The 15,509-nt window shown below is 55.0% G+C and overlaps 1 protein-coding gene across 2 annotated transcripts in view; it reads left to right on the top strand.

The window, feature by feature from the left end:
* The window catches only part of EEFSEC (eukaryotic elongation factor, selenocysteine-tRNA specific), a 279,578-nt gene extending 272,977 nt beyond the window's left edge, over positions 1-6,601 (top strand). The window contains exons 7-8 of one of the 2 annotated variants that reach the window (XM_045385606.3): positions 5,741-5,836; positions 5,920-6,601. In XM_045385606.3, coding sequence (XP_045241541.2) covers positions 5,741-5,836; positions 5,920-5,924 — 101 coding nt within the window. In that variant the 3' untranslated portion in view covers positions 5,925-6,601. The other variant, XM_045385605.3, reaches the window with a different exon arrangement.
* The last annotated feature ends 8,908 nt before the right edge of the window (positions 6,602-15,509 follow it).

Below are 15,509 nucleotides of genomic sequence, written 5' to 3'. Positions count from 1 at the left end.
TGTCCACCAGACCCAAAAGCCCATGCAGAGGCTCACGCACCTTCACGCATGCATGTGCATACACACAAAGTCACAGTCACATACCTACCATTTGGGAATTGACAACCGGAGCCATTCTGGGCTTGGCATCAACAGTTGGCATTCTAAGTCCAGATCCAAGAAGCCCCGGAGCTGCCTGGCCCCGGTGCGTGACCCCTGCCCCAGAGTGAGTGATGTGCGTGTCTGTTGCTTCTCTCTCTCCCTGTCCTAACCTGTTGGTTCTGTCTCTGCACCTCTGTCCCAGGCTCAGGACCCCGAGGCACCACCAGGCGGGCAAACTCCTGGGGCTGGGTGTGTTTCCCCACTGAGTCTGATTTCACCCGTAGGTTTCCTCCTGGTCCTGGGGAGCAGGCAGAGGTGGACAGCCTTCTCTTGGGGGCTTCTGCTTTGCCCCCACCCTGGCAAACCAGGCCCTCCTCTGAACCCGAGATAGACCTAGGGGAACTTTCTCAGGCAAGCAGCCCCAGCCAGTCCAGCGGGGAAACTGAGCCCCTATGGAGGCTTAGTTTTCTCCGACAGGTCCAGGTCGCCAGGTGTCTCTCCACTTGGGGAGCCTGAGGCCCTGGGGAACTGTGTGGGAGGGGGTACATGCCAGACCCCACCACAGAGCCGGGAGTCGTGGCAGGGAAAAGTGGAGGTCCCTGGGAGGGGCCGTACAGCCCCCTGAGCTCCTTGGAAAGCTGGGGGCATGGAGCTGTCAATTCCCCCAGCGACAGGGGCCAGCAGTGAGGCCAACCCTGCCAGGGATGGAAGAAGCCACCACCTCCAGCTGACTCATTCCATCAACAAACCCCAGGGAGCTGGGTCTGTGCTGGATGAACATATTGGGCCCTGTGGCCACGTGGTGTGAGTGGTGAGGGGGTCCATGCCCTCACCTCACAGCCAGATGGGTGCAGAACATGGTGCTACTGGGAGGAGGCTGGGCAGGCAATGAGGGCACACAGTGGAGGCAGGGTGAGTGGGGAGGCCACATGCAGGAGGCCGTATCTGACACATAGTCAGAGGAGGGGCTCCCAGGGCTGCAGTGAGCAAGGCAGCCTCCTACCCCCATCCCGGGTCCCGGGACCCAGAGCATGACCAGCAGAGCAGGTCCTGAGAACAAATGGCCCGGGGTGCAGTGGCCTCCCGAAACCCCGTCAACCGGCCCCTTCTGGCTCAGACTGCCCAGCCAGCCCGGATCAGCTGGGGCCCAGTGCACTCCCCACCTGAGGGCTGCCTGGAGAGCCAGGCAAGCCTGTCCCCACCCAGCCCACCCAGCTGCCGAGGACTGGCTGGGCCACTCAGGTACCTCGCCCTGCCCTCGCCCAGTGTCTCACCCACAACCACACCATCACCGTCACACACCGGGACACAAAGTCACGGACAAGCCATGACACAGAGCCAGTGCTTGGGCAGCAGTCATCCCCAACCACAGGCTCACACAACACACGTGGTCCTATGTGTGGGCACTCACACACAGTCATAGCCACACGCACACATACAATCCACACGGTCATACCCTTACCCAAGACCATGCACACGAGTGAGCACACAGGGCCACCACCAGCTGGCTGGTACAGACCCCAGGCCCTTGGCTGCTGGTGCCCCTGTGCAGGAGTGACGGCATAGGGGGCCTTCCACCCAGGCAGCCAGAGGGGAGGCCAGATCATGTCCTGTGTGCTGAGTGCCTGCTGGGCACTGGCGCTGGGGGCCGTGCACAGGCTCCAGGAGCTCTCACAGTAAGTCTCAAGCAGGGGCAGTGGTCCCGCTGTATAGAAAGGGAAACTGGCTCAAAGAGGTGAGATAAATTGATCAAGGTCACACAGCAAGAAGCAAAAGGATCTGGGCCTGGAATCAGCCTGCACACAGCCAGTTCACACAGCTGTCTCCTTCTGAAACCTGGGGGAAGTTCTGGGCAAGTAGGGGGCAGGACTGCCCCTGCAACACCAGGAGGGTGACCCTCATGTGGCACAGCTCAGCTGACCCAGAAGACTCAGAGCTCCAGGTCTGCAGCGAGCCCCCGGGGAGCTGGGCACTGGAGTGGGGTACAGGGTTCCCCATGCCTCTCAAGGTTGTCACAGAGTCTGAGGCCCTGGCTGGGAAGACAGAAGCCACTACAGCTTGAACCCCCAGCAAGGGATCTGCGTGTGACCCAGCCCCAGCTCGCACAGAAGCCTGCTGTGCACAGAGGACAGTGCTGTATGCATGGGAAGCGCTCAGAACAGCGGCTGCCACCCGCGAGCCCTGCATTCATTCATCTGCTCATTCATTGTGTCAGTCAACAAGCATGCAGCCAGGTGTGGGCACAGGTGCTGCCCTGGACGGGAGCGACGGGCTGAACTGGCTCCTGCCGACTGGAGCTGCTATCCTCCTTGGGGAGACAGACAGTGTGCAGGAACCAAATACATTCATGAAGTGACTTCAGATCATGATCCTTAGCCAGAGTGGTCAGGGAGGGCTTCCTGAGGAGCTAGGCCTTGAGTGACAAGAAGGGGACAGCCAGGCCAAGAACTGTGGGGAGAGGATTCCAGGTGGAGGGAACAGCAAGAGCAGAGGCACAGAACTCTCATGCTCACGGGAGGGAGGCCTGGGGCAGGGGCAGGAGCAGTGGGGTGGAGACTGGGCATGAGGGCAGTCCATGCCAGTCCTGAGGAGCAGTGCCACTCAGCCCCTGCCAGTGGCTGCCTTGTGGGACTGGGGACACAGTGTGGCCAGAGGTTCCAATTTTGCAAGAAAAGCTGGAGGTCTGAAATTTTGCACAAAGCATCCTGATTTTTTTGTTTTATTGTGTTTTAGAAATGAAGTCTCACTCTGTTGCCCAGGCTGGAGTGCAGTGGTGCAATCGTAGCTCAGTGCAGCCTCAAACTGGGCCCAAGTGATCCTCCTGCCTCAGTCTCCCAAGTAGCTGAGACTACAGACATGTACCATCATGCCAGGCTTATATTTATTTCTTGTAAAGATGGGAGTGGATGGCGGGCGGGGGGGTCTCATTATGTTGCCCAGGTTTCAAACTCCTGGCTTCAAGCAATCCTCCTGCCTCAGCCTCTCAAAGTGCTGGGATTGCAGGTGTGAGGCACCATGCCTGGCCTCCTGATTTTTAAATGGCCACAGCTGATTCAATTTTTTCTGAAACTGTTCGAGCCACACAAAACCTTTCTGAGAGGCAAAAACAGTGTGTGGGCCACTATTGTGAGACCTTTCTGGGAAGTGAGGCCCTGGATTCAAATCCTGCCTCCCACACTTTCTAGCCATGAGACCTGGGCAAGTTACTTGCTCTCTGTGCCTCAGCACTGTCATCTGTAGAAAGGGGAGGAGGGTGTCTACCTTACAGAGGGCCTACCTGACAGGGTGCTGCGGAGGAGTAAAGGATTTAATTTACTCATTTATCCAGCACGTATTTACTGAGCATCTACTGTGTTCCATGCTAGGTTTGGGGGTCACAACAGCCAACAGGAGACAGTCTCCACCCTGGTGCATCTTACAGTCAATGGGAGAGAAAAACAAAGTGAGCAATGGGAATGAGCACCACGTGCAGAAATGCCAATAGCAAGAAGTGCCCAGGAGAAAAACTAGGGCAGAGAGCAAAGCAAGAGGAACTGAAGAAGGAGTGCTGACATTTTAAACCAAGGACGGCCTCACTGAGGAGGAGGCATTTGAGTAAAGACCTGAAGCAAGTGCAGGAGTGAGGCACACAGATGTCGGGTGAGGCCTGTTCCAAACAGAGGTAGCGGCCATGCAAAGGCCTGGAGGCCTGGCCGCCCGAGGGAAACCAAGGAGACTGGGGAGGCTGAGTGGAAAGACAGGTCAGAGATGGGGGAGGTGGCAGTCGGGGGATCGGGTGGGCCTGGAACCCACTGCGGGGTGAGCTTTTCCCGTGAGTGAGGTGGGAGCTACGGGAGACTGTGGAGCAAAGGAGGGAGGATCTCTGACTTGGCTTTAACGGACCCTCTGGCTGCTGCAGGAGAATGGGCTGCAGCGGGATAGAGCCGGGTACAGGGGGTGCTCACTGGTCCAGGTGAGCACGATGGCGGCGGGACCAGCGGCCGGAACTGGGAGGGGGAGACGTCTCTGGGGAGATGTCCAAGGTGGAGTCAGCGGGGAGAAAGAGAGGCGTGGAGGCTGGTGCCGCGGGTTTGGCCTGGGCAGTGGGAGTGTGGAAGGACTGTTTCCTGGAGTGGGAAAAGCGAAGGGGCTGGTTGCAGTGAATGTGAGGCTGGAAAGGCCAGCTGGCTCCCTGGACATGCGGGAAAGTGAAGAGAGAGGCTCCCAGGATAGGGTGGTCCGGGGACATGGCGTTGGGCACTCCTGCTGGCACTGGAGGAGGCACCAGGGAGAAAGTGTTGTTGGAGCTGAGGACAAATCAAGCAGCCCGCCCAGACGGTGGCCACGTTTGCTGAACATTTGGAATTCCAGGAAAGGGCGGGGGACCTGGAGGAAGACCCAGATGATCCCCAGGCCAGGTTGCGGGGACTGCGGCCGCCCGAGGGGGTCTCAGGTTCTGGGCACTCGGGTTGGGCAGCCGGGAGGCCGCCCCTCCCCCATCGCCCTCTCCCGGAGCGTCCGCCCCCTCCCCCGCGCCACCTGCGGGGTCGGTCAGATCCGGGCCTTTGTCCCGCGCCCCAGCCCCGCCGCCCCGCGTGGCTCCCCCCGAGCAAACACAGCTGAGCGCCCGGGCTCGCGTGCCGCTCCCGCCCCCCAAATCTCCAGGCCGCGGGGTGGAGGCTTAGCAGGGCAGCTGCGGGCCTGCGGGCGGGCGGAGCTCGGGGCGCCCCTCTCCCGCTCACACCGCCGGGGCGCGCCTTTGTCATGCAGATGGCCCGCTGGCGGCCGGCCTCGGTCGGCGGCGCTGGGGCAGCTGACCTGGGGGGTGGGGGACAACTCCGCTCCCACATCATGCCGAGGCTCCCGTGAAGACCGCGTCGTCCTTGCCCTGGCACCAGCTCCTCCCTCCCCCGGCGCCAGGTGACCCACTCAAGTCGCTGGGGATCCCTGGCCTGTGTTCTCGCTCGCACTCCCTGCAAAGGAACCTGCTATCCACACACCTGGAGCCCTGGGGCAGGGGCTGGGATTTGCCACTGCCAAAAGTGTGGGGCACATGTGGGGGGCAGCCCCATCCCTCCCAACTGGTCCTAGGCCAGCCAGACCTCTGCCCACTGTGGGTGGCTGGGACCCAGTCACTGCCCATTCCTGCCCCAGTCTTCCCATGTGTACTATGAGGGCTGCTCCAGGGCACAGAGGACTGGTGGGCTTAGGAGGAGGCAGGAGCCAGGTTTGTCTGCCTGGTCTTGCAGCCACCGGGCGTGGTGGCCTTAGGATGATACATCTGGCCTCACATGCAGGGATTTGGCCCGGGGATGTGGATGCCCGCAGCTCAGGGCCGTGGGCAATGACACTCATGCTTAGGATGCCAGGATCCCCACCCTCCCAGGCCTACCCCTCTCCCACCCATCCTGACCCAACCCTAAGGTCCTGGCTCCTCCTAGGTAACTGGGGTGGGGCTTGACTGGGGCACATGCCCACTTTCCCCAGAGCAAAAGATTCTCCAAAATAGGGGTGATCAAATGGAAAGTTATTTACTGCCTAGTGTCAGGAGTCAGGCCCGGGGCCAGACCTGAGAGGAGAAACATTCCTGCAACTGGAATCAGGCCGGAGGAGCTGGTGTCCCCTGCCAGGGTCACCTGCTAGTATCATCCCAGAAGCACCCTCTCTCCTTATTTTGCAGGTGAGCAGCCTGAGGCCAGAGAGCAGTGGGAACCTGTGGCCTCCCAGCCCTTGTCTTCTCCTGCAAAGAACGTAGGACTGGGATTCACGCCAGAAGGTACAGAAATGGCCAACACAGACGAGATGCCTCAAGTCTAGGTTATGCGCATGGAATCACATGGTATCATTCCTCATTTCTAGAGTAAAAGGCAAGAATACTGACAACAAGCAGTGCCGGGCAGCTGTGGGACAGGTGGAGCTCCCATGGACCCTACTTCTGGTGTGCAGTTTGTCAATATGACACTCAAAATTCTGCGGGAGCTTTGATCCAGTGACTTACCTCAAATAATTTATCTTCATTTTTAAACTTATGTATTTATTGAGACAGGGTCTCGCTCTGCCTCCCAGGCTGGAGTGCAGTAGCATGATCGCAGCTCACTGCAGTCTCAACCTCTGGGTTCAAGCAATCCTCCTGCCTCAGCCTCCCTCAAGTAGTGCAACCACAGGTGTGCACCAACACACCCAGCTACTTTTGAAATTTTTTTGGAAAGATGGGGTCTCACTATGTTGCCCATGCTGAATTTGTCTTTAAAGGGCACGAATAAGATGAATGGACAAAGAAGACGTAGTCACGTCATGGGGAAACCTGGAAGCCACCCCAAGAGCACAGCTTTGCAAGCTGATGAGAGTTCCAATCTCAGCCCAGCTGTGTGATTCTGGGCAACTGTCCTAACCTCTCTGAACTTCAGTTTCCTCATCTGTTAGGTGGGAATCATGGCAATACCCATCCCCTCCAGGGCCATCTGAGGAGGGCATAAGGCTGCATGGGTAGAATGCTTACCTTTAGGCACACAAGAGACAATAAATTTATATAAAGGAAAAAGTTGGTGGTCCCATATGATGAATTATTAAACAGCTTTACAAATAAAGGAGAGCCTCTCTGGGCCTCAGTTTCCCTCTTGAACAAAGAAAAATTGGTCTTGGGAGCTCACTAGGTGGCTCCTCGACTCTCTGCAGCGACCCCTCCCTTCCTGGCCATGGCTGTGACTCCCTGGCAGCTGAGTAGCTGGGTAGGAGAGGGACATGGCTCAGTCTGTCTGTTGGGCCATGCATCAGTCTCAGCTTAGACCCAGCCTTGCCTGTCACAGGAGAGGGCGGGGGAGGGGAGGGGAGCCCAGAGGCCCAACTCCTCTACCCCTGGGCCCTGCCCCTCTGGCTCAGCCAGCAGGAAAGGCCAGTGGAAGGTGGGGGGCTTGTCTCGCCACCCTCTCCCCCAGGGAGGGGCATTTGTGGCCAGATCCAGTTTCTGGCAGGACTGGTTAGTCCAGGTGGCCTGGATGGATGGCTGAGATAAGGTCTGTGCAGGTTGGCCAGGTTGGGCAGGAGACTCAAGCGGGACAAAGACAGGAGAGCCCTGGCCCAGCCTGATTCACAGGTGGAGTGAGGAGCTGCCCCTGCCTTGTCCCAGCCTCTGTCACCAGCTTTTGGGGGCCAGGCACCCAGGTATCCTCTCAGAACCTCCCTTCGCTGCCTGAAGTGAGGTGGCACAGAAGGAGGTGATCCTGGGGAGAGGTGGTACAGGTCCGAGGTGACCCAGCACTGGGGGTGCTGCAAGGAAGAGTTTATACCAGCCCCTGATGAGGCTCTAAAGCCCAGAGACAGCATGACCTGGGGCTGCCTGGGTGTGAGGTTGTTCAGGATTCTGGATTGCAGGTAGGCACCATCTTGGTTTCTCTGTCTCTGTCTGACATTCCAGAAGCTCCCAGGGCCTGGCTGGGCCAGCTCCCCTGATGGGTTTGGTTCTCACACACGCAATCACAAAAGCCATGCTGCCAGCCATCAGTACAGCCTCAGGCCTGTACCACTTCCGTCCCTCATCAGCGGGGTGCCCTCTGCCTGGTGGTTCCTGCCAGCCTCAGACTAGGGGTTCAGAGAGCAAGTCTCTCTCATAGGTGCTGTAGCCCCAGGGACCCAGGGCAGAGCACAGCTCAGTCTCCCAGGCTGCCAGCAATTCACTTTCTATACTGAACATTCTGTTTCCTCCTCCACCACCACAGCTCTCCCTCTCCGTGCCCTGTGTGCTCTGCCGCCACGGTCCCCTTGCCGTCGCCTCTGGTCTGGTTCACCAATGGGGACACCAGCTGAAGACTGGAAGGGTGGAAGGAGAGAGTGGCCAGAATTACTCATCCAGCTCCTCCTGGGTCGAGGCTGGCCACGTCCTGACTAAGAGCCACAGCCACCACTGTGGTGGGAGGGTGGCCCTCTCCCGGTCTGCTGCTTGGGAGAGCTCCAGTAACAGCCCTGCTCCCATTCCCCAGAGGCAAGAATGGCAGCTTCCTGCTGTCTGTACTGTCACCATCCTCTATACAGCACTGGTAAATGGCCAGCTCATTAAGCCCTTTCCCCTAATTTACAGGCTACCTCTCCTGCCAGGATCTGATCAGTAAACCTCAGGACTCTCACAGCCCTACAGGGCAGCTGGAGGCATCCCATTTACAGATGAAGAAACTGACTCAGAATCAAAAACAACAAATCCAGAGCCATCACATTACTCAACTTCAAACTATACTATAAGGTCATAGTCACCAAAACAGCATGGTACTGGTATAAAAAATAGTCACATAGACCAGTGGAACAGAATAGAGAACCCAGAAATAAAGCCAAAGGAAACCCTATTCAATAAATGGTGCTGGGATAATTGGCAAGCCACATGTAGAATGAAACTGGATCCTCATCTCTCACCTTATACAAAAATCAACTCAAGATGGCTCAAATACTTAAATCTAAGACCTGAAACCATAAAGATTCCAGAAGATAACATCGGAAAAACCGTTCTAGACATTGGCTTAGGCAAAGACTTCATGACCAAGAACCCAAAAGCAAATGCAACGAAAACAAAGATAAATAGATGAGATTTAATTAAACTAAAAAGCTTCTGCACAGCAAAAGAAATAATCGGGCTGGGTGCGGTGGCTCACGCCTGTAATCCCAGCACTTTGGGAGGCTGAGGTGGGTGGATCATGAGGTCAGGAGATCGAGACCATCCTGGCTAACATGGTGAAACCCTATCTCTACTAAAAAATACAACAAAAATTATCTGGGCGTAGTGGTGTGCGCCTGTAGTCCCAGCTACTTGTGAGGCTGAGGGAGGAGAATGGCATGAACCCGGGAGGCGGAGCTTGTAGTGAGCCAAGATTGCGCCACTGCACTCCAGCCTGGGCGAGAGAGCGAGACTTCATCTCAAAAAAAAAAAAAAAAAGAAAAAAGAAAAGAAAAGAAAAAAAGAAATAATATAATCAGTAGAGTTAACAGACAACCCACAGAGTGGGAGAAAATCTTCACAATCTATATATCTGACAAAGGACTAACATCCAGAATCTACAAAGAACTCAAACAAATCAGCAAGAAAAAATAAACAATCCCATCAAAAAGTGGGCTAAGGATATGAACAGATGATTCTCAAAATAAGATATACAATGACCAACAAACATATGGAAAAATGCTCCACATCACACATTGTCAGGGAAATGCAAATCAAAACCACAATGAGATACGACCTCACTCCTACAAGAATGGCCATAATCAAAAAATCAAAAAATAATAGATGTTGGCATGGATGTGGTAAAAAGGGAGTACTTCTTTACACTCTTGGTGGGAATATAAACCAGTACAACCACTATGAAAAACAGTGTGGAAATTCGTTAAAGAACTGAAAGTAGATCTACCATTTGATCCAGCAATCCCCCTCCTAGGTATCTACCCAGAGGAAAAGAAGTCATTATACAAAAAATATACTTGCACACACATGTTTATAACAGCACAATTTGTAATTGCAAAAATATGGAACCAGCCTAAATGCCCATCAGTCAACAAGTGGATAAAGAAAATGTGGTGTATATATATATACCATGGACTACTACTCAGCCATAAAAAGTAACAAAATAATGACATTCGTAGCATCCTGGGTGGGATTGGAGACCATTATTCTAAGTGAAGCAACTCAGCAATGGAAAAATCAAACATCGTATGTTCTCACTCATATGTGGGTGATAAGCTAGGAGGACGCAAAGGCATAAGAATGATCCATTGGACTTTGGCGACGCAGGGGAAAGGGTGAGGGATAAAAGATTACACATTGGGTACAGTGTACACCGCTCAGCTGATGGGTGCACCAAAATCTCAGAAATCACTGCTAAATAACTTGTTCATGTAACCAATCACCACCTGTTCCCCCAAAAACCTATTGAATTAAAAAAACTTAAAAATAAAATTAGAAAAAGAAAAGTAAAGAAAGAAACTGAGGCTCAGAGAGAGCTCGCTTCCCCACAGGGCCCTCCTTTATGAGACCCAAGAGCTGAACCACGAATGACCTCCCCAAAAAGCCTGGCATTCGGGCCACCATGGGGCCTGCTGCAGGCCTCTGACCCAGCCCTTGGCCCAGCTCAGAGCTGAGGTGCCCCCTCAGCGCCCAGGGGCATCCGGGTTCCCCCAGCTGCAGCCCAGCCTGATCCCAGTGCTGACTTCCATGCAAAGAAAGGCAGCCCATGATCTGTCGTCTGCAGGGAGACACCCCTGGCCAGGGGACAGGCTCCAGGCCTCATCCCGCGAGCCAGCTTATCCTCTCTGCTGCCATCCTTCCCATCCTGTGAACTGCTCCTTGTCATTTCCATTATTCAGGTGGGGAAACTGAGGCACACATCAGCGCTCAGGACCAGTGGTTCTGTACTGAAACTTGGGCCCTTCCTGACCGGATCTGCTGTTCAACCCTGAAGAAGGCCCCTCAGCTTCAGGGCCCAAGGAAATGATGGGGAAGGGGTGGTAGGGAGTCTAGAGCCCCCTAGAGGCTAAGAGGATTGCAACTGTGTGCCTGGAACACTGCAGGCGGGTGGGGAGCAGGTGTCTCTATAGCTGGGCTCTGGCCTCCAGAATGGGCATGAGGCCTCTGTGGGGCAGGAGGAGACTGGTGGCTTGCCCTTTCCCCTGCCTTCTCACTTCAGCCTCAGGTCACACCTCCAGCAGGGGCAGCGGCAGGGTGTGGGTGTCTGCAATCCACCCAGAGGCTCTCGCTCCCCTGCCCCAGGGCTGCTCCGAGATTTGGACCAGGGATGGAAGACAGCCGGCAGTGGCCAGCCTTTCATTCTCTTCCTATAGATGCCTCTCCCCTTCACCAAGGGAGGAGCCCCCCTCAACCCCCAGCTAGGGATGCTAGTGGAAGGAGCCCTTAGCTCACCTGGTCACCATCTCCCTTCATTCTCAGCACAGACCTTGGGAAAGGCAACCCAAGGCTCACCTTAGCCTGAGCTCCCCTGAAAGGACTGTCTGGAAGAAAGGAGTCTGTGTGCAGGAAGTTTTGGTGGGAAGCAATGGCAGGGGATAGGAGTGAGTGAGCCACAGGAGAGCCAGGCAGGGAAGGAGGAAAAGCAGCAGGAGGCACCGCCAACCCAGCCACCTCTGTGGGGTTCTGCACTCCACGCCAAGAGGATATCCGTGGAAACCTGTGGGAGGTGCTGAATCCTGTCTGGCCCAGGGATGGCAGAGGGGCACACAGCCATAGGCTCCCATCCATCCATCGGGCCACTCAGTGACCTTGTGCTTCTGGGTTGCACCGTGTGAGTGCCAAGCAGTTCCCACAGGCGGTCCTCACAGCATGCCAGCTCTGGCAAGTGGCAAGTTGCAAAGCTGTGCAAAGACCACATGGAAGAGACCGTGATAGCACTGTGGCTGGGACAAGCAGGAGGTCAAGAGGACATGAAGTGGGCACAGGGGTATCTGATGCAGTTCACGGTTAAAAATAATGGTTGTGAAATAGAAAATCTGAAGTATAGCAAGGCCAACAGATCACACAGCGACTGCCGCTGAAAAGATAGTTTATTGCTCACAGTTCTTTAGAGGAGGGGGCTGCCTGGGAGGCACTGGGTGGGCCAGGAGGCAGAGGGAGGGCGGACCAGAGGGCAGGAGCCGCCATCATGGAATTAATGGTGAAGTGGGTAAGCAGGTGTAGGGCTGATTTGTTTGAATAATTTCAGGGCTCTGGGGCACAGGGCTGCCCCTGGTTGTCTGGTCCTGGCCCTTGGGGGGATAGGGGAGAGGGATGGTGGTCTGGAGTGTGAGATTACAAAAAAGAAGGTAGCTGGGGTGTGGACACTGGGTTGGGTGGTTTTGACTTTGAAAGGTAAGCTCAGAGCGAGTCATGTCTTATCACCATGGATTGGCCGACCCTGAGAGAGGTGGTCCCTCCAGGCTCAGCAAGGCCCCAGGTGTCAAAGCATCAGAACAAAGACACTGAAGGAGGTGGTTGCTCAAGGCCACCCGCCACCCCTGACCAGCTTGGCCCTGCTTGTGGCATCACTGAGTCCTGTGTGTCCAGAGCTTAAATCAAGGTGGCAGCCAGCCTGGATCTTTGTTCAGTGTTGATACACAAGTCATGGATGGGTCACAGTCCCTCCTGCTGCACCTGGTCTCAGGGCTGGAACTGATGCTCAGCAGCACCCCCACCTCACTGCCTGTTCTGGAAGCCCCCGCCTTGGCCCGCATGTCAGCTGCTCTGGGGTGTTTGTCTGGTGGGGTGGCCGGCTCTTCCTCGGGGGATCTGAGACCTCAGTTGGCTTGCCCTTGTCCAGCCGAGGTTGCTGCAGGTGCCCACTGGTCATTATCCCCTCATACGGAAGGACCAGGAGAAGCCCCAGAGCCTTCCCTGAGTTTTAGATGTCCACCCTGGGCAGCAGCAGTAGTCTTCTCACGGTGGCCAAGTTGGTCACTGTCACCAGCAGGCTCACCGCTGGGCTGTGGTTGTGGCTTCAGGTTCAGTGGCATATTTGACATGTGTCCCATCCCACCACCAAGCCAGGACTTCCAATTTGGCAGAACCAAACATTGTGGGGCAGGAAGTCTGTGTTCTGCAAAAGGGAATGATGGTGAGTGGGCCTCCTCCCCACACTCCGGGTGTGTATTCTGGTTCCAGGGCCCAGCCTGGGCTCACTGCACACACTGCTGCCAGCAGGACAAGACCCCAGCCCTCGGGCTGCTAGTCAGGCAGGCACCTGAGCTGAGTCTCTGATGGGCCACTCCTCTTAGACCAGCTGCTTCTAAGTGATGTGAAGTAAAGTGAGGTCAGGGCACCCATTCTTATATTCCTGTTGCCCTCTCCTTATAGCAGCTCAGTCCCCTAGTCCAAGGCAATTGTGTAGGATGCCAGGGTTCCCTGAGAAGTAAGCTTTTAAACTCAAGGATTGCATTGTACATAACAGACTAACTTCTCTCCTGGGTATCAAGAATGGTACCAATTCTGTATCATCCTGGGGTACACTGAGAAAGTCATCACTCAAATCATTTTCTGTGTGTTCGGTTCAGATGGGAAACTGATTGAGAAGCCTCCTGCCCTGCTGGAGAAATGTTGCCACCAGATCCCCGTGAGCCCTGGGATGGTGATGTCAGTGGAGGTTCTGCAGCCAGAAGGCAAACCAGGGTGGGTGCACATGTGAGCTGCTGCCCCTCCATGGGGGACAGGGTCCAAAGTAACCAACCTACCAGTAAGTAGCTGTCAGTCTCAAGGGATGTCCCCAATTGCCAGCTCAGCATCTGTCTCTGCCGCTGCGGTTGCTTATTTCCCAGCAACAGTAGCAGAGACCGATGGCTCCACTCCTGCCCTCCTGATGCCTCTGTCCATAAACCCCTTGTGCAAGCGCTGGAGTGGCCAAGGACACAGGCTGACTGGCGGCCACGGGACAGGTCAGGCTCCCCCGGTTGTCACATCTGTCTGTGGTAGATGCACACACTTTGTGCCCAACCTGTCCTTTAACCCCAGACCTCCTGGCCTCAGATCTCCCATGCTCACTCCTTCTGGGTCCATGACCAGCCAGCCTGGCTGCACAAGTTCATGCCACCCCCTCCTCAGGGCAGGGCCTCTCCCTACAGCAGGGGCCATGGAGGGCAATGCTTATGGGGCTACCCGAAGCACTGCTCCTCTGCAGGGGTGCTCCTGAGGACTGTAGAACAGCATGGGGATCCATATTTGGTTGCAGACCCCCCTGTGAGCCAGGCCTTTGTTTTTTCTTCTATTAGGTGGCCTTAGGGGACCCTCCTATGAAGCCATAGGTGATCCCAGGAATAGGTGTCAGTGCAACAGAGATGGGTGACAGGGAGTCTGGGCCTCCTCCGCAGACCTGCTCAGGTCTGGACCTGAACACCCCCGCCTTCCGTCACACAATGGGTGGCCACTGTGCCAGCCATCCAGCCACCTCAGGACTCAGTGGATCTGACCACAGCCAGCTGCTGTCACAGGGTCACTGGATGTCCTGGGCTCTGCAGGGCCCAGCAGCATTCCAGGAGCTCCTTCTAGGACGGCACGCCCTCGCTGCAGGACTCTAAGCAACTTCCTACCAGAACTGGCCGGAGACCCCGCAGGAAGGCGTGTCTGTTGCCATCACATTGTGTGGCCGGGCCTCAGGGCAGATTGACCACAGTCAGAGCCTTCTGCAGGGGCCTATCTTGCTCTGGGCCCCACTCAAAACGTGTAGCCTTTGAGCCACCTGATGAATACAGAGCAGTATCCCCAAAGCTGATAGCTGCTGCATCCCAGTCCCAGAAGGCCCACTAAATGCTGTACCTCTTTCTTTGTGGTAAGAGGTGTGAAGGGTAATAGCTTCTCCTTTTCCCCAAAAGAGATTTCACAGCCTTCCCCAGAGCTTGGGATCCCTCAGGTCCCTACGGATACAGCAAGTCCCATGCATCTTACCAAGGTAACCAGGGTGCATGCCACACTGCTTCCCAGTCCTCCTTAGCACAGCTTCGTCAGCAGAGTGGACCAGCATGACATTCCATGGCACATTAGTTCCTCCTGTGGCACATTAAGCTTTTTAAACTCTGATTAAATGGAATCTTTTCACACTGCTAAACTGCACATATGCTGTGATGCATTATTACACCAGTGATTCCAGCTACATATTTTTTGGCCTCTCTTGGTCTTGGGTATCTAGGGGTCCAGAGGGACATAGAATTACACTCTTTCAGGTTCATGATGATTATTTTGGGTAGTGGGGTTTGGAAGCAATGATTTAATTTTGTTTTTAAATTTCTCTGTATTATTTAAGTTTTAGAGTACCCTAGTTTAGTTGTCATTAAATAACATTTAAACATTCAGTAAAAATTACTGAATGTATCATTTCAGCCAAAATGCTGGAGTCGGGTGAGTTTAGATGGGAACCAGGGTCGACCTAACAGAACAGTGGGGGAACTAGAAGCCAGGCTCCTCTGGAGATAGGTGGGAGACTCCCTGGAGGTGGACTGAAGGCAAACCTGGCTGTGCTCCAGGCCCAGGTTCACATCAAAGGGCATGATCTGGTAACCGGGAGGGTGTTGGAGACCATCCGGACCTTCCAGGAGCTTAGAAGTCAGAAGCAGGTCTAGACCCCAGGAAAGGCGCTGACACGATGAGACAGGGACGATGTCTATTCCAGCAGGCTGGAGGCGAGAAAGGCCAGTGGACAGGAGAACAAAAACAGTATCGAAAACACTCATGTGATCCTTCAGCTGTACAGTGCTCTAAACACTTATTCGTATCTTCCAAACGACCACAATAAGTAGGGTCTATAGTTATTCCCATTTTACAAATGTGGAAACTGAGGCAAGGAAAACTTTAATACTTACCTGAAGGAAACTGAGGCAGGAGTCTAGATCTGGACATGGGGTCAGCTTTAATTCCCTCACCCATGCAATGTTTTCAACAAATATTTCCATGTGCCTGGTGCTGTTTCTGGTACTGAGAAGACAGAAGTGCACCAACTGCCCCCCAA

This window comes from Macaca fascicularis, chromosome 2 (genome assembly GCF_037993035.2).
Source record: "Macaca fascicularis isolate 582-1 chromosome 2, T2T-MFA8v1.1".
Classification (NCBI taxonomy): domain Eukaryota; kingdom Metazoa; phylum Chordata; class Mammalia; order Primates; family Cercopithecidae; genus Macaca; species Macaca fascicularis.
The sequence above is the reverse complement of the archived record's forward strand: the minus strand, read 5'-3'. Positions and strand labels throughout refer to the sequence as shown.